The sequence below is a fragment of the Plodia interpunctella genome, chromosome 4, assembly GCF_027563975.2.
Source record: "Plodia interpunctella isolate USDA-ARS_2022_Savannah chromosome 4, ilPloInte3.2, whole genome shotgun sequence".
Lineage (NCBI taxonomy): Eukaryota > Metazoa > Arthropoda > Insecta > Lepidoptera > Pyralidae > Plodia > Plodia interpunctella.
This window is the reverse complement of record NC_071297.1, coordinates 5,873,129-5,898,466: the sequence shown is the minus strand read 5'-3', so window position 1 is coordinate 5,898,466 and position 25,338 is coordinate 5,873,129. Positions and strand designations below refer to the sequence as shown.

At 33.3% G+C, this 25,338-nt stretch overlaps 1 protein-coding gene across 2 annotated transcripts in view; it reads right to left on the bottom strand.

Moving 5' to 3' along the window:
- The window catches only part of Ten-a (Tenascin accessory), a 273,620-nt gene that overhangs the window by 210,415 nt on the left and 37,867 nt on the right, over positions 1–25,338 (bottom strand). For both annotated transcript variants that reach the window (XM_053744516.2, XM_053744517.2), the window contains exon 3: positions 3,185–3,440. In XM_053744516.2, the coding sequence (XP_053600491.1) occupies positions 3,185–3,425 (241 nt within the window). In that variant the 5' untranslated portion in view covers positions 3,426–3,440. The remainder of the gene's footprint in view (positions 1–3,184; positions 3,441–25,338) is intronic.

Genomic DNA, 25,338 nt, shown 5'->3' with positions numbered 1-25,338 from the left:
AATTTGAATTATTTCACCAAAGTCAATATAATAAACAATTTGAATGAATCCTTCTCGAATTCCTTTCTGATGATCCTTAAATCCGAGCTTATATAGGTAAATAAAGCTAAAAGATTTTACTGTTTTTCACAGCTAAATGAATCACGTGTACTTAATAAATTATAATATTTGGATCTACTTAATTATATAGAAAAATACTTAACGTCTTCAACTAATTTTGGACCTTCATACTCTTACCTGATTATCAATATTTGTATAAGATCCTATGTTTTGTATAATCATTACAAAAAAAACAACCCAAATAATCATGTAAGTTTTCGAGTCAACTTTTCCACAAACTTATTTATCAAAAGTTAAGAACAACACAATTTAATCCTAGGTGTATGATTTGCATATATAAAATTTCAATTTGAAATTTATTACTTATTTTCTCGTCTAACCCAGACGAGAAATTACAATTAATATATATATTATATATACTCTTGTGAATGTCGTACGAGGCGTCTAAGGATCAAAAGAAAACAGCATTGTTAACAAATCTTCGAAATTCCAACGTTTATTTTTAAGCAGACACATTGGTTATTGTTAAATCTTTTTACATTTTCTTTTTGCGTAAAAATAAATATTTAGATTTAAAATGCCTGAGTTTTTGAAATTGAACTTTACAAACAGGAAGGGGTAATGCCGCCGTTGTCGTCATTATATCGGGTTACATAAGAAAGTTTAGCTGGTAATATCTGAGCCGCAATAACATGAACCTTTATGATAATGTTATGTACATCGCTCCGCGCAGGTAAATATTTATAACACAGTCAAGCGTGCCGTACAAATATGAAACTGTGGAGCGCGCCATATGAAGATAGGAAGTGGCAAAAATATTTGCTCTCATTTATTTTGAGAATAAATAACAGCAAATATGAAAATATAATACAATATTTCTAATGACAAAATAAAATTTTTACTTGTAAATTTTCGGCAAAGAAGTTTTGAGAATTACGATATTTTTTTGTTTTACTTACTAAAAGGCGTTACGTAAAACTTTGAATCATATTCCTTTGGACATTTTTATCATTCTGATAAAAGCAATGACATTTGTGAAAATTTCATGGCTTTTATATGCAGAAAAATATAACAAAAAATTAAAGAACAATCTTGAACATATCAAATAAGTAAATTACTCGTTTCGTAAGTCCAGAAGGGAATATCTAGTAACTTTATAAAAATTTTCACAACCAATTTAGCAAACAACTGAGCAATATCAGTTTGTAAAATATTTGTAAACAACATGCTAAATAGGTATTAAACGTAACAATGTCAATTTAACGAAAGTCGGCATTCAGCAAATCCTACACACAAAGTTACGTAACATTAGAATCGATACTAACTAACAACATAGGCTTTGAAACAGTGCACGTTTGTTCTCATTGCTACTATAGACAAAATTTTCGTCATAAGCCTGGCCTAACATTTGGTCGAACTTTAACATTCTAAAAACAACTCTATTGTTGGGTTTGTTTGGTTGATATTAGTTTGTTTAGGTTTGAATGTGTTTCAGGAAGACGGTTATCGCTGAGCATTGTTAATCTGGCCTATTGTCGCAATCGAATAGTAAAGGATCATTTCATTTGGATTGATAAGACAAGATTATTGTCCTCTTCTTGCATTGATTCCAATAATCGATTTCACTTAATAACACGATAAATCGCCCTCTATCTACTAGTCTCAATATAAATTTGCGTGCTTGTTTTTCACGCTACGGTGGAGTACTCGTATATATTAAAAACATCGTAGTTGAAAAAATAATAAAATAAATCCATGGACACATAATACAAATAAAACAAGTTTTGTTTTATTTGTATTATCTGATTTATGAAAAACATAAATAATCGCAATAAGTTTAATATAAAATAAGCAATTATCTTTTAATCGTGATTACATTAACCAGATTCCAATGTTCGAATAGGTATAACATTTAAAGACAAAATTGTTTACGAAATTACAAATTATTTTTGTATTCGCAGCGTACATTTAGTTATGATATTCAGAGCCAGGTAACGGCGCAGCGCAAACTTCTGCAATATTGGAAGTATGCGCAGAGCCTAAAAGATTGTTGTCCTACTTCCGAAACTTACCCAAAAGTAATACCACGGACGATATCATAATCATACTAAACAAACCAGCTTTTACTGATCTTAACATAATATTCTAACAAAACTTGGTGACATAATTTTTCTCGATTTTTAACTGTGCTCGGATACTTGTGTTAAATTTAATTATCATTGTTAAGTCAAGAATACCAATATCTAACTATTGAATTTACATAAAACTATGGTTTCTTTGGGACACCTTCACCTACAACTTCATAAACTCCTTAGTTGGCATGACAGAAGGATGGCAAGGCTGGGTTTACGTGTAAAGTTTTCCTCATAAGCTTACCGCAGGGTGCTCCCCTATCAATTGCCCTGCCCCTTCCCCCGGCGCGTCTTTCAAACCCCCGGATCACTCCACTAATGATCCCACTTGTTAGGGCTCTGCGCGGACCTTCGGTCGTGTCACTCGATGAATAACAAATTCTGAGCACGGTCGAACTGCACGCTTCGAGGAACATGGTTAAATATGTTTGTATCAATTGTCTATTATATTCTTTTACAATAGTTGATCGCTAGGTAAGATGTAATTACCTCCCTTATTATAAAAATGAGGTTTGTTTAAGCCCCGTTGGTATAAATAGACGAGTATTTAATCTGAAATGGTAGTTTCGTCCTAGAAGCATTTTTGTTATCCGAGTACTCACAAATTTTATATCTCTTCGAAAGTTATCAAAAATATCTCAGGACCATAGATGTAATCAGCAAAGTTTGCAAGTACGCACCTTTTGTAATCTTTTTATGCCATCATCGGGACAATCGAAAGGTCAAACCGTACGTCCTTGAGATTTTCATTGGTATTTTATCAAAATAATAAAGTAAATAATTAAATGATCACCTAAATAGAAATAGGCTAAATAGGCTGAATATAAAAGGAATTTATGCTAGAGATGAATTTTCAGATAATGGCATTTTTCATCTACACGACTATATTGTCCATCTGAAAAACTAGCACTGCAACATATGCTAACACTGTGGTGTCATATTTTAATTAATATCACCTAAAGACATAACAATGAAGATGAATTTACACTGACCATCAAACTGTTGCGTCGCTTGCGCCAGAAGCGAAGCGAAGACTCTGTCAGCGAGCGGCGGCGCCGGCGGCCGGTCGTCGTCGCTGCTGCTGTAGCGGTCGCCGCCCCACTCCAGGGAGCGCTGCCGGCGCACACTGGGCGTGCCGCCCGGTGGACCGGACAGGGCCCCGGGCCCGGACAGCCCACTGAGCGACCCGGCCTTCGCGCGCCGCGTCGGCCGCTCCATCCGCGACGCTTTCATCTCATGTCACTGCATCTGTAAATAACAATTCAATTTAGACTGAAATCTAATAAAAGTACTTTTAGTTTTACTTAACGTACTTAAAATTAAACGACAACGATTAAAATTAAATCATATTTATATTCGTATATTTTTCAGACCAAAGATGTGTCTTTGTTCTGCTAAAAAAGCCTGTAGGCTTTTTTAGTTAAAATGTGAACACGGTTTATACATGACCTGTATATACGTGTCGCGATCAACAAAAATAAAAAAGTATACCCGGCTTTGTGTACTTGTCGAGCTAAATAAATATTATGTCCAAAGTAATATTTTGTCCTAAGTATTCAAACAAAAGTCAGAAACACAAAAACTTCAATAAACATAAATACCAATCTTGTTTTCGTGAAAAGGATACCTGTAATACTTATTCCTGGTATTTCTGTCCGAGACTTGTTATTGGACTATTCAAGTTTAGTGATAGATATGAATAACCTATTTGTGTGTTTATACTACGCATAAGTCATACCATAATATTTTTTCCTAAGATTTCTAAGAATTTTGTCTCCGTAAAATAGCTTGTTGAGTTGTTGATTCGATTTGTGTAAACAACAAGTGAGGTAGAAACTATCTACTTTTGGAACTAACCATTAAATCCTATAGCCTTAATAATAAAACTAAGAAAATGTGGCTTCAGTTCAATTAAATAGTAAAGTACATATTCTCTCTCTTATCTGACCGTGTTCCCGGTTCCTTCCAAGCTATTTGAGCGTTGGAGCCTAGGGTCCGCTTTCCTACTTTTTTGTCTCCACTTCATATGGTTGTTGGCATCTCTAGTTGTCAGACCTTTTATTAAAGTACATATTCTAATACCTTTAAATAAGATTTGTTTAAAACTTCTTGCTTGAGGTTAAATATATATGTAGTTCCAATTCGCTCTATTCTTCACTTTGAGGTAAAGCCCGAAGCTGTACCCACGGTAACCTGTGTTCGACTTCGTATCATTAACTACATCTGTTCTACATTTCACCAAAATCCCAGTGATAACGTATCAAACTGACAAATATACAGATAAACAGACTTTGGCATTTATGTACGTAATCGCGTACAAGTTTGATGAATTAAACAGTAATTTTAATAACATGATCTAACAGATCATGTATTTAAATTTTTTTGACAAATATATTCAGTAGCTTTTACCTTAAAATATTTTCACCATATTTGTATATGTGTTAGACTGGCAATCCTGGCTGCGGCGACCACACATCACTCTCTTTGGTTACCAAGGCTATGAATAATAACTAGATTTATTCAACAAGGTAATATCAGTTGCTGCAAACTGGATGAATAACATGACCGGTAGCTACTTCATTAACAGGCAAACACTAGGTAGTGTTTACCTGCATTATTTCCTTTCATTAAACATAGAAGCGTTGGCCTTTTAAATACAATATTTCATGACATGTCAAAATTAAAATTCTTGCAATACTTTAAAACATTCCGTTTGAAAGTCATTTCTAAACTAGCTTTGAGGATGAGTATTTTTCTGACATATTACCTACCTATTCTAATAAAAATAGCAACACTTCATGCTGAATTAACAAGATACAATATAATATAGTTACGTCAGATGCCTTTAGGCGACTCGAATAAAATCTGACACCAATGTTAGCACGACACACGATAAAAATGAAGACAAAAGAAGTTGATACTGTACCAAAAATAAAGCTACATTGTTAATAATTTGTAATTTCCTATATCGGTATATCGGAAACGTTTACATTTCTTAATTCCGAGTAAACTGCCATCGAGCATAAGCCCCGATCAAAACAAAGAATCAACACGATATTTTATCGCGCGGTAACGACGTCGTGAGCGGAAAAGAACAACTGTAATAAAGAGCCTACAAGTTGTTTGGTTAGTGACCCAACATAAATAGGAAGTCGGCAGGGCCGTGCGTGTTGCAGCCCTAATCCCGAGGATTGCCAGCCCTAGCGAGACGTCGCCAACCCGACCAGCAATATTTCCACTATTGACTCAGAAATACAAGCTTCCATTGCCTCCATTCCGTACTTTATTCAACCGCTCCTCCTGTAATACGCCGGCTCTATTTTATACCAAGTTACACAATCATTAAACCCTCGGAAATTACTACAATGTTTCGCGGAGTACACCATTGTTTCATTTGATAAAGACATTTTATTGTTAGGAAAAACTAAGAAACTATTACTTACTCATGGTCATGGAACTAAGGGCATGGTGTATGGAACTAAGTGTACTGGAAAAGGACGACATTTTTATATATATATATATAAAAATGTCGTCCTTTTCCAGTACACTTAGTATATTTATATATATATATATATATATATATATATATATATACCCACCATTTTCAAGCTTCGCTTTCTATGGATGTTTGACAATCAGTTCTTATTTGACCCTCATTCAGGTGTCGATTGAAAACGTATGTAAGTCACATGTCAATGTCACGCCACCATGTTACTTTTTAGTCGACATTTATATGCAATATTTTATGTTCATAAATACATTTAATATAATAATTGAAACCCGGTAATTAAGTTTCATAATTTTGCAGTTTACAATTGTTTGGTATTTTTCATAATTTGAACTGTATGTCTAAAAAAGTAATTTCCTTTTCACACTATAATAATTCTTATTCAAATTTCTATAAATTACCCAATTAGCAGTGCTGTTATAACCTACTTCTAGACTACACTGTAATCTAGAGCACTAGTTACAGTAACAGCATAACTACTATATTATCATAATAAATCAAAATGTCCCGTAACGAGGGAGCGAGAGACCAGTGGTTATGTTTCGTGATTAAATACACAATTTCATGTATCCTCGGACGTAATACTAATGAAACGTTACCGTAGTTTAATATAAATTTATTAGTCATTGGTCTATTATATTTTAAGAATCTGTAAATCATCCAAATTGTGATCTAGTTTCATATAGACATTGATATTAATGTCGCATAATTTGTAAAATTGGCTACAAAAATGTATCCACATTTATTTGTGAAATATGATCGCGAGAAAAGCATATAAATGTAATCGAAGCATCTATGACAGATTGTCAGTAAACTTTTTCAGACAAATGTTTTACTATTTTGAAACGAACATTCAATCAAACAACCACAAAGTTTTCGTCAGGTTGAGGTTCTATTTTGTACCAAATGCTTAGGAAATATCCAGGGAGTAAATAATGCCTGGAAGTTTCGTAGAGTTCCGTCTCTCGTCTCGTCATTTTGCATCGACTCGTCTAATAGCCCGTCTGATGAGCCGCTCGGTTTAATATAAAATAGATTCCCTGTTTGCCGTCTCTGTAGCAGTATTAATAAATACTCCCGCCTGTTTTACTGTCGCCATTTTTATCAAATATTTACTCTCATGATTCACAAACACAACTGAGATGCTACATAAAAGTCTGAATGTGTGTGTATCTTCTTTCACTCTACTAATTAAAATGTTAAGTTATGATATAGTCTGTGTAAATATCATACTTTTTAAGAATACAAGATGTATTATGTTAAACCTATTCTATTTTAATGCTATAATTGAAAAATATCTAACTTTTATATTTGTAGCCAATAGTTACTAATAAAGTGCGTGTATCATAAACTTAATACACATATGATATGTGGAAATAAAAGACATTAGGTCAAGAGGCAGTATCCTCTATATTGTGGTGCACGTCACGTATGAAATAAGCGTCAGGCCAATGGGGAACAAGACAAGCATGAGAATTATAAGGGGCGCGCCGCATCAGTATTAAAACTGCATCTTTCTCACACGAACATCTAACATCTCTTTTGCATAATATTGTTCTTACAATGTGCTTGAACATGGACGGTATCTTTAATATATAAATAATATAAAGGTGTAAGGGATTTTAGGGCCAAGTACGGATAAAATCAATGGTTGACTGGTCGAGAATTACGAGTATATATCTACTATGATTCTTTCTGATAATTTCTGAGAATAGATTGTATAATAATTGAATAAGTATCTGGAAATAAATGAATTTTAATTATTATTTTTTTATCAAACAAATCGTTCAGTTGAAACGCTACAGCATCAATCATCATCTTCTCCGATATTTTAGAAAAAAATAATGGAAATATCTACAAATAGTTTAAAAAACCAGCTATTAGATCAAATCACCAAGCATATTTATTATAGTTATAATTGTTATTACATTTCTTTCCGACGTTTTTATTTTTGTTCCAGTTTTAAAACACTATTTCTTACGTCTAAGTTCACTAATAAGATTCGATACACCAAAAATATCAGACAGAATGAACGACGTCGGTTCGATTACTCATGTTGACATCTAAACATTGTAACAGACGCTTCATATGGAATCCTAATGTAAAATTGGAAGGTGGATCGATAGAGCTTACTTATCCGCCGGAGTTAATATCCAATTTAGCCTGACTCGGCCAAGTGATTGGGTATCGAGTTCCAATTTAAACTGCACTGGAATTGAAATGAAGCGGTAAAGAAAAAATGAAATAACCAATTTTGTGGCGGTAACCGTCCTTCGATGAGTTGGAGTTAGGAATATGGTCACTCTTTTATAAAGATGAAATTGTATGCTTTTAAAGGTCGAACAGTAAATGTCTAGACTTTGTTTACCTAAATGCTTATCTACTCGTACTTAATACATATTCACATATTCTGAATATTTACAGTAAACATTTTTCAAATTTATGTAAACATATACAATACATCCAAGCCGAAATACTGTGTAATGACGATGAAGCAAAAATAGAAACGTTCAAGTTTGAATTAACCTACATCTTCTTACAAACAGCAATATAATTTTCAATTTTCTATAATTCGAAATAAGAATAAATACTGTCAAAAAAGTTATTTTTCCAAGATAATGATTTGATTTAAAAATGGCAGTTATTAGAAGGAAATTAAACAGGATATTTATTCCGCCCGCTCCATCTGCCGCGCAAGACGTGTCAGCTTCCGACTTGCGAGCTAGTTGTCTCCAGCATAATTATTTCTCTGAATATTCCACTTGTATCAAGTCAATTAAATCCTCGTATGCTGGACTGAATATTAAGTGGAAAGGGTGACGGGGATACTGGAGTGATAAATATAATTAGATAATGCATAATTGATTTATGTTTTATCTCGCTCTATAATAAAAGCCTTTCCTTTTATTTCCAGTCTCATAAGTTTTATTTTTTCTCAAAACTTTGAAAGAGGAAGGATAGCGAAAATCATCCAAACTTAACCAGATTCTTCCTGATTGATTCTGTCTAAATGGTTTTTCTATAATAATATTTTTACCTAAAATAAATTTTATAAAAAAAAAATATTTTAGCTAGCCAGTTTGTTATGTATCACTGCTGGGTAAAAGCCGTCCTCTTTTTCTCTTAGCTCATATGTGAGATAACTGAAAGAAAAAGTGAAGATGACGTGAATAAAATCTGATACAAACGTTAGCAATAACAATTCGATGTAAATGAATAAACCACAAATAGTAATTGAAAGAAAAAATGCTACTATTGAAAAACAATTTCAACGCGATTGTATCTTAACATTACCAGGACGGCCGCAACGGTACTTGGGACCCACCTCACGTGACCGGCCTGACATCAGTCTGCATGCGTTGAATTTCTGCAGCTGCATTTGCTAATTTTTGCAAGAAACGATCATTCCATTGGTTGATTCTAACATTGTCTAGGTTAACGTGTCAACGTTAACCTTAAAAAACTAACCTTTCACCCCGATTTATACTTAAATATGCAAAATTCGGTATTTTAAAAATAACATCTTGTAAAGAGAAGGCGATTAAACAGAATTGTTGTATTATGCTTAGATATTGACTAATTGGCTAAGTATAGGTATAGGTGAATTAATTTTAGGAAGAAAGAAAGTATTAGACATTTAGCCTATTTAGCATATTACTATATCATATTACTATCATCTACAATAATATTGAAAAACTAAAATTGCATTTGATTCTAATTCATTTTAGTTCTAATTTTATAAATTTTCAAGTCAAATCAAATAGATATTTTTTAGAAATATTAAAAACAAAAAATCATATGGTACTTGTTTGACAGTGATGTCGGAGTGACGGTACTATTCGAAAGTCAAAAAGCCTTCCATACTTTAAGAAGAACTCAACAATAATCACGTAAATAAAATTGATCAAATAAAGTAACAACAAATAATGTTATGTTCCAATAGGAACAAAAATATAATTGTTCAAGGGTTTCAACGTGGAATGCGTCTCTAAATAACAAACGCATTCCAAATTTGAATTGAATACTTCAAAATTGTTTAGTTTTATTTATATCTGTTTTTTTTTTTATTTCGGCAAACACACAAGACGTTTCACAATTAAACTAGAAGGTTTGCATTAAATAAATAACTGTATCTACTGTACAATGCAAATCACGTATCTTAAATTTTACATAACATTCCAGTATAGGTATGTACCATTGTAAGGACATCCATCATTAATTAAGGCATCAATACAGTCGACTGTCGCGTCAGAAGTAGAAGCTAATCAATTTAGTGCGCACCTATAATTAGATAACCAATACATTGGGCCATTGAAACACGAGCTGTCTGTCAATTATAATTATTAGTCATTTTGGTTAAATTAAAACGATTACAGGTAAATTTAGCTATTGTCCAAATTAGACATCGGCAAAGGCGGCGTTGTTTTCGATTAGTTGTTTCAATGACATTTTAGATTTCTATGTAGGTATGTACTTATTACCATAAGGTAATAGGTATTATGGTAGGTATTTACCATATTAACTATAAATACTAACTAGTAATACTAAGGTATTTTTAATACGTTTACTTAAGAAACTGAAGAAAATTTATTGAATCTGAAGAAGCAGACAGAAATGTCTAATAAAAATCTTTAATATATTTATGGACGGCTACAATACGCCACATATAATGAATAATATATATAATCTCCCTTTTAAAAACGCAAAGCCTTGTTAAATGTCAACTGCCAAGCTAAACTAGTTGTATATTTAAACTAGCAGCGCGATACACTGCACTCGAATAGAAAACTTTTAACAATCAATTTGCGATATTGCCGACGCATTATCATAACCTATATCTATGATTCAAGGGTAACAGTCAAATATATGTAATTTCTACACGTGTCAAAATAAACTCCAATAAGTATTTCTGATAAAGTTGAAATAAACTCCGATAGTTACATCTGAAACCTTATTGGTTGATCCACCCAAATCAGACTTGATTTCAAATTCAAATTCAAAATTCTTTATTCAATTTATATACATCACTTATTGACGTCAAAAAATTACTTAAACTACTGCCGGCTTCCAAAGCGCAAGTGAAGAAGAAGCGGCGCAACAAACTTCACCGCAGCCTTTTCTCCAAGGACGTCAATTAACAAACATAGGTCTTATACATATATTAAAAATTACGAGGACGAATTTACATCATTTTTAAAAATGTCAAAATTTGAATAAATAAATAAATAAAATAAAATATATAAATATTTCCAATAAAATTATTGAAAATTGTCACACAAAATATATATATAAATAAAAAGCTAAATGTACAAACGTACGTAATAATGTCATAAATCAATTACATATCTTATAAGGATACTGCACCATGCTTGGGCCAGACATTATTGTCGTTCACATAGTCATCAGACTTGTAATATGCCTTTTTACAAAGTACTTCTTTTATATAATTTCTAAATTTTTTGTCCGGCAAATCAAGAATCCATTTAGGCAATTTGTTATAAAAACGGATACAGTTCCCAACAAAAGACGTTCTAACTTTGGCCAACCGATGCCCGGGGACAGACAATTTATCTTTATTACGTAAGGCTCTATCAGTGTAATCACCAACTTTTTTAAATAAGTTTAAATTTTTCCGGACATGCATAATGTTGACAAATATGTATTGAGAGGGTAAAGTTAAAATATTAATATCTTTAAAAAAATCTCTAAGGAAATCCCTTCTCCTCAAACCATATATAGCACGGATTGCTCTTTTTTGTTAAATGAAAATAGTGTTAATGGTGCTAGCACTCCCCCAAAGTAGTATCCCATAGGACATTAAGCTATGAAAATAACTAAAGTAAACTAATCTAGCAGTCGCCACGTCCGTCAGTTGTCTGATTCTCCAAACTGCGAATGCCGCGGAACTAAGCTTTTTAGATAGGCCATTAATATGAGCGTCCCATTTCAATTTGGAATCAAGGGTAATTCCTAAAAATTTGGTGTTTAGTACAAAATCTAAACTTTCTCCATTCAGAGTCACGTCGACGTGAGCCTGCCTAACATTGGGAAGTGTAAATTTAATGCATTGTGTTTTATTTGCATTCAGCAATAAGTTATTAGCAGAAAACCAATTCGAAATGGTAGACAAAATACGATTTACATCATCAACATCCTCGCTATATTTGAAAAACAATATTCTAAGTATAGCTGCGGTACGTAATCCCGAAGATCCGGAATTTCGAGATAAGTATTCTTTGTAAGTTTCCAGGACATCTGCAGCTATCACCAGTATTACGCTCTAAAAGCGAAAATCATTATTATAATCATGACAGACCTATAAATAAATCAAAAGCTATATGCACATAATCGACACCAATAATATCGAAGCGCATGATAGCTGATATGGAACCATATCGACATGTATCGGATCTCATAATATGTTGACGAATCTAATCTGCATCACTATTGAATAGCACGGCTGTGGTAATTGACTAGATTTGCACCAGCGCTTTCCAAATTTTGTATCACAATAATTCACTGTCGAAAACGCAATTCCGTGCTTTGTTAAATAAGTCCTCGAATCATTCAATAATTAAATTTTGTGTTAATGAAGAACAATATAAATATCACTTACTGCCTCAATATGGTTTATATCTGAATAAGTTGTTTGTAATAAAAATGAATAGAAAAACTGATCTTTAGGTTAAACTGTCACTATATCACTTTGAAATCCTGCTGAAAAAAGCGATACAGTTTTCATTGTTCAAGATTTCACTACGCAGTAATCTCCCTACAACTTTGAGAACCACTACTGCCATATATAATATAGAGGTGTGTAGTTCTGAATACACGCATAGAATGACGTCCTCTAATGTAATCCGGTGAGGAGCTAATCTGATATCGAGCTCGGCCAGACACTGCGCTAGTTAATTGGGTTGCGTTTAATCCCACAATGCAACTTTGGACTTATTTTAGCTGTCCAATGAAAACGGTTATATCATTAAAACTTAGTTGCATACCGTGTTGGTAAATTGAAACAATTTTAAAAGGTTTCTTCTCTTCTTCATCTTGGATTTGTAAAAGGTCTAAAATTGGCCTAATATTGTACTGGCCAATAAACAAGTATAGAAATTGTAATATCCGCCAGGCTATTAAAATTTCTTGGTAACATACATGTTCTTCATGCAACTAAACATGGGTTCCTATACATTTCCACATAGGTACAAAGAAAAACAAAAAAGGTTTACAAAAAAATATTTTTTTGTTTTCGTTCTAAACATTTTGCAATTTCACGCTGAATAAATGCATGAATCTACGCCACCATTAGATAATTCAATTTCCATCTAAATACATGTCCCGTTACCGAATTTCCTTTGAGAGATGGAGCGTGCACCCTGCGCGAGCCGGCACGTCTCTCGAACTTCGGAATTCCAATTTTGAAAAGTTTCCCAACAAGGGCCGATATTGACAGCCAGTGTCAGAGACCCACTTGACACCGGTCATTTGAGTCTCTCCGCGTCAACTTTGTTCCACTTACGAGACACTAAATTCTGGATTTTCTTAGTTTTTTCTGGGTAACTTTAAACTTACTCAATATAAACTTCATTACGTAATGTACTCATGATATAAATCGTTTACTATACACACTAGTTTATGAATAAAACAACAAAAATAAATACAATTTAAATCGGGCGTCGGTCATGATCCACCTGCAAAATTCACCTGGGTGTAAACTGGGTGCTATAGACAACAAAAAGTGCCCGTGGTTCACCTAGGTGACCTTAGCAGGACCACGATTTAAATTAATATAAAGCTTCGTTGTCCACACAAATGCAAAGTAGAATTTAGAAATTCGTGTATTATTTAATCGAAAATATAGTGAATTTATCTTTAAAAAAAACAAGTACTTAAATCAAATCTGTAAACAATACACGTTACATAATATCAGTAAAATCACGGAGAATGAATTTTCCTTATTTGCGTACTCCGTTTCACAAAATAAATCCTCAGTTCCGTGGAGCTTATAAATAGCTTTCCAGAAAAACAAAAGAGGAACGTCACACAAAAAGTATCCCGTAATGAAGAAGGAGGTCCCCAGATTGCGTGCCAAGTGTGGGATAAATACGCCCATGATTCATCACAGGACGATGGGAAGATTAACTTTTTTAAATTAGAGACAGTCCTACCAGGGAGGCGTATGTATACAAAGAAAGGTATGTGAAAAGAATATACCTACATATTGAGATAACTGAAATTATTGCTACATATTTATTTTTTATCCCTCAACCTGGCCAGACGGGTATTATAAATTTGACCGATTTTTATTTAGCTTTTTGAACGGTCACAATTGAGAGGATCTATTTTAGTTACCTACTCATTATTTTTTAAACTTAACTAAAAAATTGTCAAAAAAATAGTACAAATTAACATATTTTTAACATTATCATACCCGTCGGGGCCCGGTGTTAATATCGCTACATATAACATAATTTAATTTTAAGCTAAAGTATGTTTTGTCTCTTTATATCAATAGCAAATATTATAAAGTGCGATAGTGACAAAATACATTTTAGCTTGCTGACTTAACGATTTGACTAGTTCCGTCGATTATCCTACAAAAAAACTTTTAAACACTTTCTCTCAATATTATATCAATTTAAAGTATGTTGTCAAATATCAAAAATTTATTTAGATACCTAATCAACTTCAATTTCAAACAAAAATGAGGTACTTATGCATTTTATCACCGAAAGTAAGGCTATGAACTATTTCCTGTTATCCGCAGGGTGTCGCTTTTCCGAGCCTGGCTCCAAAATATTAGACGCGCCATCTATTCGATCATAGCCATATCTCTCTGTTCCGCCTCTAGTTCAGATCGCCATCTGGTGGAAAAGCTAGGAACTAATCAGGAACACGGAAAGCATAGACGCCGGTTGTACACTATCGCCGAACTCAGATGCCGCCTACACACAGTTGTCGAACTCAGACAAATGCCGACACGAATGCATGAACCATGCGTAGTTTGTAGGAGTGCTTATATTTACCACAATTAAAAACCAGCAATGTATGCCGAATCCGAATAAAATTCAGCGCACTGGAGACCTACCACCAACTTTTACGGAATGATTCCAATGTACCTATATACGCAGTTCAATTTAGGAACTTTTAAAATTTGCGATATAGATCAGTTTAGGTCCTGAACTGCTTCGCTTTAAGGGCTTACTATCATCTCTTGAGTGCAGAGAAAAAGATTTATTTATCCTAAAACCCAGAAAAAAGTGTATAAGTATACCTAGGTAAAGTTAACAATTTTTTTACCCGTGTATCCCCAGTATTTTATACTAATACAATACCTTTTCCTTTGTTAGTACTACACGTCTTACATCTGTAGGTCGTCAGCGTTGGTCAGATAAATTATACCTCATTTACGCGGGTTTTGAGCAGGCCCTAATCTCCCAGTGATTTCCTAACAAAAATGACGTATGTATACCTTCTTTTTAATTTTTTAAATGAAGTTTTCTTTGTACTTTGTTGTAGAAAATGTTAAAGAAAATAAACACAATGAATGATTGACTATAAATAGTTTTTATACAAACAATTTTAAAAAAGATTCTTTGTGACTGACAAATCATAAAAATTCTTTTTTTTTTATAAAATCGATTAATTCATCCTATCTCTCCGGTTCCGTCCTGAGAAATAAAGTGTTGGGGTATAAGGTCTGCTCTCCTAACTTCCATGAAAACATCATCTGTTTTCATATGGTAGGTAATGTTAACTTCTGTCCAAATAAAAATAAACTGTGTCATTGTCGTACATTTGTCAAACCATGTCTCATGAAGGGAATATATATCAGTCTAACACAAACCACGTGAGTACAGAAATATAAATACTAGCAGTTAAAACAATAAGATTTGTACTCCAAAATATTGTAAGAAGCGAAACTTCTGTGTTCCATTTAGCTTATGTCTGTCTTGACACATTTTTCGCTTCATCCATATTCGTCAATGGTCGTGCGCTGATAAGAAAACTTCTCACAATACGTGTACTGAACACATAAGCGATTTCATAAAACCTTCGCGTCAGTTTTATTCCACACTTAGCTTTTGTCTAGAGTGGAGGAGGGTGGAGCAGAATTATTTGTGAGATCTCAAAAATGACTCTTTTCTCGAAGCTACTACCCATGGATTTATTTCTAAAAACTACCCTATAACTCAAATTGTAACAACAAGAATGCAAAACATTTATACCTTTTGAGGTTTTCGTATTAGAGTAACTAGAACTCAAAGTAATGTGTACCGTTTTTTATTTAGTTTTACTTTGCAACCCAAAGTCCAAAAAAGGTGACTGTAACACCTAAAAACATATTTTTATACAAATGAGGAAGCAAACATTCATACGGCGCACCGGATGGATGTGGCCTGTAACAACAGATTGATTTGAAAAGTTTATGTTTCCCTTTAACCTTTTTATATGATGTACTGGTTCCGCTAACATAGTGCTAAACAGGTCCATCTCAGCATTTCACTTGAAGATTTAGAAGAAAGAAGCTTATTTTTGGTCGGGCTGACAGGGCGATAGTGTAAGGCCCATTACAGGCAAATTATGGCGGCCATTATTGTCCGGGTGTCCCGCGCGCGCGCCGTGAGTTACGCGGGCCCGGGTCAATGGGTTTTATGTAACAAAATCTTTTCCGACCATTTCCAATGCTCACAGCACCATTTTGTCAGATTTTGCTTATATTTTATTTATAAAAAGGAAAGGTTTTATATATTGTTTATACCTATAACTTTAAGAATCTGTGTCATCACTTTCTGATAAAATATCATATTGTAATCTGAATAGACTAGATAAATCTACCTGAAGTTACCTACCAGCAATATCCAATCAAATGTCAAATACTTTTTTCAATACTATCTGTTCGATTATATATGCTGTCGGATACTTTATCATCAAGCGGTGAAAATACCCATAAATCGCCTTATTTCTTTTGTGCTTTGAGAATAACTACCCCTTGTTGAAAAACTTTTATTTTATACTATTTGGTACACGGTCAGAGTAAAACATAAAAATAACACTAAAGTGCTAAGGCACCTAGCCTTGCACTAATGCTACTGGTATTTCCATACTTATCTTTTCTTTTTACCACTATTACGTACCCACATTTTCTGTAATTTCAATATTATCAGGATACTCGGTCTAACCACAGGAGTGTGGTATTTTACTTTTAAATTAAAGAATTTAAAAGTAAAATACCAAAATGTGAGGTTATATTTTAAATTAGAAAAAAAGTATATATTTATTTAATAAACTTACCTAAGTACGTACAATATTATTTAAAAAAAAAACAAATTATTCAATTTAGGATGATATACATCACTATTGTTTTAAATTAGAGATTTTGTTTAAACATACCTAAGTATGTACAACATTATTAAACTCACTTGTTAAAAATATTTGTTCGTTTCAAAGTGTTTTTTACAAAAAAATATATAAATTATTTAATTTAGGATCATTATTAACGTCAAAAATTACTTAAACTAAGTCTACCGCCAACTTGTAAATATTATGGCTACAATTTCGTTGTTTAATGTAATTTGCGCAGAATTTACTAGGCTTAAGTAGGTTATATTATACGTTCAATTAAGTTGATCTCTTTCTGAGCACCTGCCATAAAAATACAAAACATCAGTTACAAAACTGTCGTTACAACGAAACCGCCAAGAGACATAACCATAAATAGTTCCGTATGTGTCCCACACCCGCTAGTGACTACAGTTCAGAGGTCACATAAAATAAATAAATTGTGAAGTGATCCCGGCTCTCTACGGCGACTTATTAACAGGATCTCACGGCAAGTAACTCTAACCAACTTACCCCATTAACACGGTCACTAAATCATACACGTCACTACAAGTTCCTCGTCCTACCGAATTATTTTACTTACCAATACAAGTTTATCTCGACTAAACACGAACTTGCCCCGTGTAAAGTTGAGTCGCATAAATAATGAAAGTTCGCTTGATTAAAATCATTTCATTTCAGTTCGGTTTCCCTGGCATTGTCAGTAACAATGAAATGTCGAAATGAATGAAAATATCTGAATCGTAAATATGGAAACGTATCTATTAGTTATCTGCTGTGAGTGGAATTTTACGAAATAACATATTATAAAGACAAATATTTAATTTCATTTAAAGGAGACTACCGCACATATGCATGCATATTTGTTTAATGTAAAACATTATTTATTTACTTTTTCTTTAACATTATACATGCTGCCAACCCTACTGCCGTTAGTTACCTGATAATAAATTCAAATCTGGCAAAAGTGGCAATTACCGCAGATTTGGATAGTTGTCCAGCGATGCGCGAATAGAGCTAGTATAAAATCGGTCTTCGCTCCCAGGGCGGCCAGCAGATTACGGTCGGAATTATTACGACCATTATCCCAGTAGTCATTGGCACCTCTGGATTTATTTATTGCTCTTATTGCTAGGTATATATGCATGATAAATAATCATATATGTTTAAAAAATTACGTGGAACTTTATGTTATTTCATCAGCATATTTAAGGTTTTATATCACTTCTAATATAAGAGTACTCACTCTTACTGCACTGCACCGTCAAATTTGACGTTGATTTAACCGAAGCACCGCTGGCATACATTGCTTTTTTTGCGCACGTTAAAGTTAAAGTCAAAGTTGACAGTGCTACCCACCCAGTTGTTTAACATGTAATCAGTGGTTATGTTATAAAGCGCATAAAAGTAGACGTAGCAGGCAATATCATCGTAATCTAACAAGGGTAACCAAAACAATCCATATTGAAAAATAAGAATATCCAAAAATAAGATAATTATTCCACACATTACACAAAACTGGCGAGAGATCGATAGAGACAAGAGATCTAAATCAACGAGATTAGTTCCTTACGGTTCAAATCTCTACTAAATTACAAAGTGTTCTAAGAAAATGAATCAAGAGCATAAAGTTGCTAATCAATAATGAGGAGCCGACGACGGTGTTTGAAATCGTTCGGTCAGCGAAAGAAAATTGCTGGTCGTTTCGGTAACGAGCTGCCTGATTGACGCCCGCCCTGATTAAACTGATCAGTTTTTGCCTCTTATGAAAAGAACTTCATCAACGAAACTAGCTGCTACTGCCGACATACGTAAATCTACTTTTGTAAATTACGGACCTCTGATTTACAAGTAAATTTGTATGAGAACATAAACTTTCACAGTTTAATCTCATCCCAAATTCAGATAAATATAAACTCACTTTCATCTGACATTTTTAATTTGAATGTGGGCAATCCATAGGTAGGGCGAAATAGTACCTGAAACAAAACTATAAACCTCACATTCATATATTTAATTACGATCTAGATTTCAATTCTCAAACCCGCGAGAGCCAACCTCCGGGCGAATTCAGTTGTAACCGTAGAACAAATCTTAGTTATACAACACACACTAGTTCAACCCGCGAAGTTAGGTAATTTTCAGTAAATGCACTACATAAGATTACACTTAAAGTTAATTGAAGACGGGAAATCCACTACAATTCAATTTTGTAATTTACAAGAGTAATAATAGTAACACTATAATCAACAGTACACAATGCATTGAAGTATCAAAGTAGCGTCTAATGGAACGTGGTTCGATCTCTTTAATGTAATTGGATCTGTCAGCGGCAAGCGGACCAGCAGGTAATTACTAGCTAGGACGAAAATAACAGACTGCGCCATTCAGATATTCGATGCCTTTGCTTCACCTCACTTACAATAACAACTCCGTGCTCAATGTTTTGTTTCGAAACGAAAACTGTTCTGTTTCTATGAATTACTACAGGTACTGTGACTACTTAATTGAAGAATTTGTAATAGTTGAAAATTAAAAAACAGTCTCTTTCGTTATTTCATTTATTCTTTAGATTTTAATCGAATTGAAACACAAAATCCTATGATTTAGACTAGAATTTAATCTCATGGCAATCTATAATAATAGTGTATATAAAGTAAAGGTGTATATAATAGTTAGGTACAATGACTTTTTACATGGATTTAGTAAGTACTCAGAGTATATACTAATTCCATGCATTATTATTTTGTCTATGGGAATAATTCACACATATAAGGCCTTTTCGTTGTTATTTCACATAATATCAATATAATGTATAAAAAGTACTGGAAATGGTAACTTTAAAGTAAATTGTATCATTATTTTATTTAAAATTTAAAAAAAATTTAAAATGTTTATGAGCAGTTTATAGGAAACGCAATGGGCCATGACAGGTTGTCTTAATTCTGCTTTTTCATTGGTTGCAAACTGCCACTATTGTCTATGACCTAGGTACGCGCGCAGAATATTATATGTGATAGCCCGAAATTTTTTTTCAACACGAAAATGCATATTTTTTTTAACTATGAATATTTCGAAAGAAAATCAGTAGAAGTAGCACAACACATTTCGCGTGTTTTAAATATATTTAATGAATTTGTTAAGTAGCCATTTCTAAGTCATACTTATCTTAAATAGACGCATTTTTGCCATATTTTTATTAAGTTGGTACAAAGTTATTTTTAATCTCCAAGTTTTTGTCATGATGCTTAGATACCCTCATCAACTTGAAATGTGATTAAAATGTTTGTGAACGCTGTTATAAAATTATGGAAACTTTTCTTGCCCCAAGGAAAAGTTAAGAAAGTATTTTTATTATGAGGTCTACAATGCATTCCTTGCGAAAACAACACTTTCTGTTATGTTACCGTAATAAAATAGAAATTTATTATTACACGGTTTTTGATTGCAAGGTCTTAAAATATTTTGATTACTTTTCTACGTTGAACGAGAATGAAAGCTGCTACAGTAGTAAAAGATTATCTCAGCGAAGATTTACAGCTTGTTTGCCAAATCGAAAAGGGACCTATTTCATTAATTAATACATGAAAACAAAAGAAATCGTATAACTTCCTTTGATTTAGCAAATCATTTCATTGGTGACCTGTAGATTCTGTTTCAATAGATTTTATTTTTTATTCATATTTTGCCAAAACGTACCAAAATACTTACATACTAGTACCGTTTTTGAAACATCGATATAGTTTATACATTTTTAAAACAGTAATATATTCTGTTCAATACAGAATTTATAGTATAACAGACTACACGATATTTAATTAAAAGTTAAATAAAATCCATAAATATTTGCGGCTAATTTCGTTCATGGGGGGGCAAAGTCCAAAAGTTAATTGCGTAGTAAAATAAATTAGGGGCACCTTCTTTGCATCTCGCGCAGTAAGTATCGGTACGTGGGGTTCTAAATTGGACTAAATTCAGTTTTGAAAATCAATATTTTCGTAAGTATACTTGATAGTCCAGTATTACAAGTATAATTACAGTTACCTGAAACATTTATCATCATCAGTCTACTTTTATCCCACTTTAGGTGAAACATTTATAAAATTACATAATTATACTAATTTGTGTTTACCAGGATAATTCAACTAACTAAACAATGTACAGTATGTAAAGTACTGAAATACAGCAATAAATATATTAAGTACTTAGATATATTTATAATTTTACTTAATGCATCTTTAAAACCACGAGTAATTTAGTAACAATATACAAGATAATACGAATACACAAAGGTTGGATTACATGCCTTTGACGTCGCTTCAGCGGTATTAATCAGTAATTAATAAAGAATTTCGCAGATCAGAACTTTTAATTACTTTGGTGTTAAGTCCTGCTACAGGCACATTTTATTTATGGTAAATTTCGCCGCTAGTCGCGCCTTTCGAAGAACAATTAGGAAGGCTATTAATGTTTTGTACAAATAAAATCCAAATGTTGTCGAAATACGCTGAAATCTTCTCAAAATCAAATTAATAAGAGTTTTTTATTGTGAAAAAAACTATAAGCTTTAAGTCCGCCTTAACATTATTTATTGAAGTTAAATGAATTTCTTAAATGGTCGAGTTATTCGAGATTAGCGGGCGCGGGCGTTGATTTGTGTTTATGTGTTGCGCTAACTTGTTTCTGCTGTTGAAGTCTGCTTAGAGGAACTTCAAAAACTTATCTACATTTAATTTGTTACCGCTCTCTGTATTATTCTGGGCAAACCAACATAATGCTGAAAAAAAAATTAAGATCCCACCATAGGCTAAATTGCTTAGCATAAACATCTATAACATGGTATATTTCATTTGAAAAAAAAAATGCAGCTATGTTCAGGACTTAATCTAGTATGTTACTCAAAAACACGATGGCATAAAATTTTCTCGATAGTAAAAAAATGCAAAGTTGCCTCTAAATCGCCTAAAATGTATACGATTAACAGCTAGTACTCAAGAAATACACTAAAATAAGCCTTGAAACTTTGAATTATAATTATATTAGCTCTGCTTAGTTCAGACACCAGTCTCTCACAATCTTGACTATTTAAATTTACCATGTACAATATGTAAAAAGACCTGTATATCATGCAACCAGGATTGTAGAGAAAAATAAAGATTATTTGAGTTTGAGTTTGATATGCCAGGTATCATATTACTCCTTTTTTTAATAACTCTTAAATATTCTTTAAAAACGTAAATTTCTAAAGTAGCCCACGCGCATAAACCAATTCGCAAATTGACTGAGTTTTTATTCGAATAACTTACATGGCATTTTCATATTCGCTCATAAAATAATTTTGAGGTAAACCCTAAAAATTCAGGGTAAAAATTCAGGGTAAACCCTAAACTTTCGATTAAAAATATTTTACTATATAAATAACATGTTTTTCCGCAAAGAATACAATTTTATAAATATCAAAAAGCGTTTGATGATTTTATTTATATGAATCTTCAGGTAAGTATACTACTAAATATTTTTTTTTTTTACTTTATCAATTTACAAGTAACTATAAGATATAAAAATGGTAAACTATGACATGATAAATATTTGGTTCAAAAACTTGGTTTAATAGCAAGTATCCTATTTGCTTATCCAATGTTTATAACGTCATCAAGTGGTTCGACGACGTAATTCAGGCTTTCGTTATCCAGCCCAGTGAGCATCGGCAACATCTCGCCTCGACCCGAGGAATAAATCACACACACAAAGAGCAAAGTGTTTACCATAAAATCGCATACGCGCCCTAAATCATAACACAATAAAATTTATAGCGAGCGGAAGGTCCGGCCTCAAGTGCTTCTAAATCAAACACATTTTCTTCGCGACGCTCGCGGAAAATCTTTCTGCAAATATAACCACTGAAGCATTTGTCCTATTTAGCCTATTTGTCAAACTAAAGTATTTTTGAGATTTGAGTCTCTCTCATCCTCGCGAATACGCGATTTCATATAGAGTACCTATCACACTGTAGACCTAAAATTCAACTACTTCATTATTGATGTCAAAGTAAACCTTCATGTCAAAGCTTTCGCTGGCTAAAAGCACTTCGATGTTTGAACTAAATCTTAAGTTTCATCAGAACTTTAATACATTTGGAATGTTTTTCCTGAATGTTTTGAAAAGTTTAGGAATAACAAGTTTCAAGATTAGCAATTCGACAATACATAAGCTTCTTTCATCTAAACTAGAATCCAAACCAATACCAGTCCAAAATTCACAAAACTAGCATCACTTATAAGTCAACGAGCTCTTCATTATGCGGTATACGGAAAATTGGAGTCATGGTCAAATAAAAATGTGCTCAACAGTTGCAAATGATTGGGGAAGTTTCAGTGACTAGGGGTGGAGGCAACAGTTATGTCATTACATGATAATATCTGAAGTCAAATGAAGTTATTTTGACACCACCATTTGATGTAACTTAATTACATGGAATGAGTAGGTACTCCGGAGTACCTACTAATTCCATGCTTAATTATACCTCTCATCCTCGCGTGCTCGGTTTCATTCTCAACTGCGATGCCAGAGGCTCGCCTCGCATAAAAACCTGATGATTTTGACGTTCATCAGACATATTACGACCGGTCACTTGCTTGCAGTCTACCTTCTATGGTAATGCTCTTGTTGCAAATCAGATGTCAAACTTTTTTATTCCTTAGCCGGTTCGTACGACATAAGGAGGACGGATAAGGAATTCAATACTAACACCACATGTTCCTATTCAACACTTAATCCGTACGAGTGAGTTGCACTGTCAAATATAATGTTGATTTTAAACGGCGTGCTGCTGATAACTGATTTAGACAAAATGGCGTACTTTGCGTTTTTCTGCACACGTTAAAGTAAACGTCAAAGTGCAATCCACCCTAATTGTTATATTTTTTGTATCATGTTTTGAAACTTAACCCTACAAATAACATAAATCTCGAGTCAGTCTTTGTAAAGTGAAGGGTCCCTGGAAACGAGTTGTCAGGTCACATACGAGCCGCGGTTATCACAGTTGAGATATGCTAAGTACTCGCTGTGGTTGCGAATATCATTTCATTATTACATTATTTCGTCAGATTGCTATAGTTGCTTAGTTATTATGAATACAGTTAATTACATTGTCACGAAGGTATATCAAGTTGGTGATGTCTGTATAGTCTTTTTAAGAAAACTTGATTCTGTTGTAGCTTGTGATTCCTGTCCAAAAATAGGGGCAACTCTCCGTGGACCTTGGACTTCAGGGTTTCATAGGTGAGGAAGATACCGGCATTACGCGAGGGTGATAAAATGAAAACTAAAGTAGTATGTAAGTGATATGAAAGATATTTTCACAACGATAAATAGTAAAAATTCTTTCCATGCCTTGTGATTTGACCACAAATCAAATAAACATCTATTTACGATGCAGATCTCATATCGTATAGGTTTCAAGATCATTTCTACATTTTTCACGTATTTTTATATAATATGGTTCCTTTCATTTCGACATGGTGGTAATTAAGCCTATTGATCTGAAGGTCTTAAGCTCGTCTTTTAAAACGGGATCTATTCATCTGTTTATACCAGTTTTTATACCACTACCTAGTAAGTAGCAGTCAAAAAATAACATAAAACCTTTAATTACGAATACTTACTAGTTACCAGGAAGCAACTAACAACTGGCTTAAAGCAAAATATACTATTTTCGACACGTTCACGTCTATTTTATGATTAGATATCAAAAACAAGAACCTCTGAAATATAAATAAGTCGCGGATGTTTTAATTCTAGAAACTACCTTCCTCAAATAACAATTAATCAAATTAATATCATCACCAAGCTGATTCAATATTAATTCGCATTAACAAATAAGGCTTGTTGTGCGCTCCGGTTATTGTTTGTTTATGCAAATATGGCAGGTTTAATTAGTTCCTTGTCAGGGAACGTCGCGGCGCCACCATCGCAGGTAGCAATGAACCCGACACTCAAAGTTAATTTATTGTCGAATCTTACAGAGCTCTCTACAGGCAGTTAAAAAGTACTTCTAGCTGTAATAAATTCCCCTCATAAACTGGCCACGCCGTAAAAACTTATTTGGAACTAATAAATAAAATTAGCCAAAATGTACAGTGCACGGTCGCGAGTCGGAAATAAATAATTTATTAAGGACAAGTTAACAAGGGTCTCATAAAGAAGGCAAAAGGTCGGCTATTTGTTTCCCGCGGAGATGGTTCACCCCACTTTGTTATTTAGCGTTTGAGAGCTGCAGCGACTGAACAAGTGAAA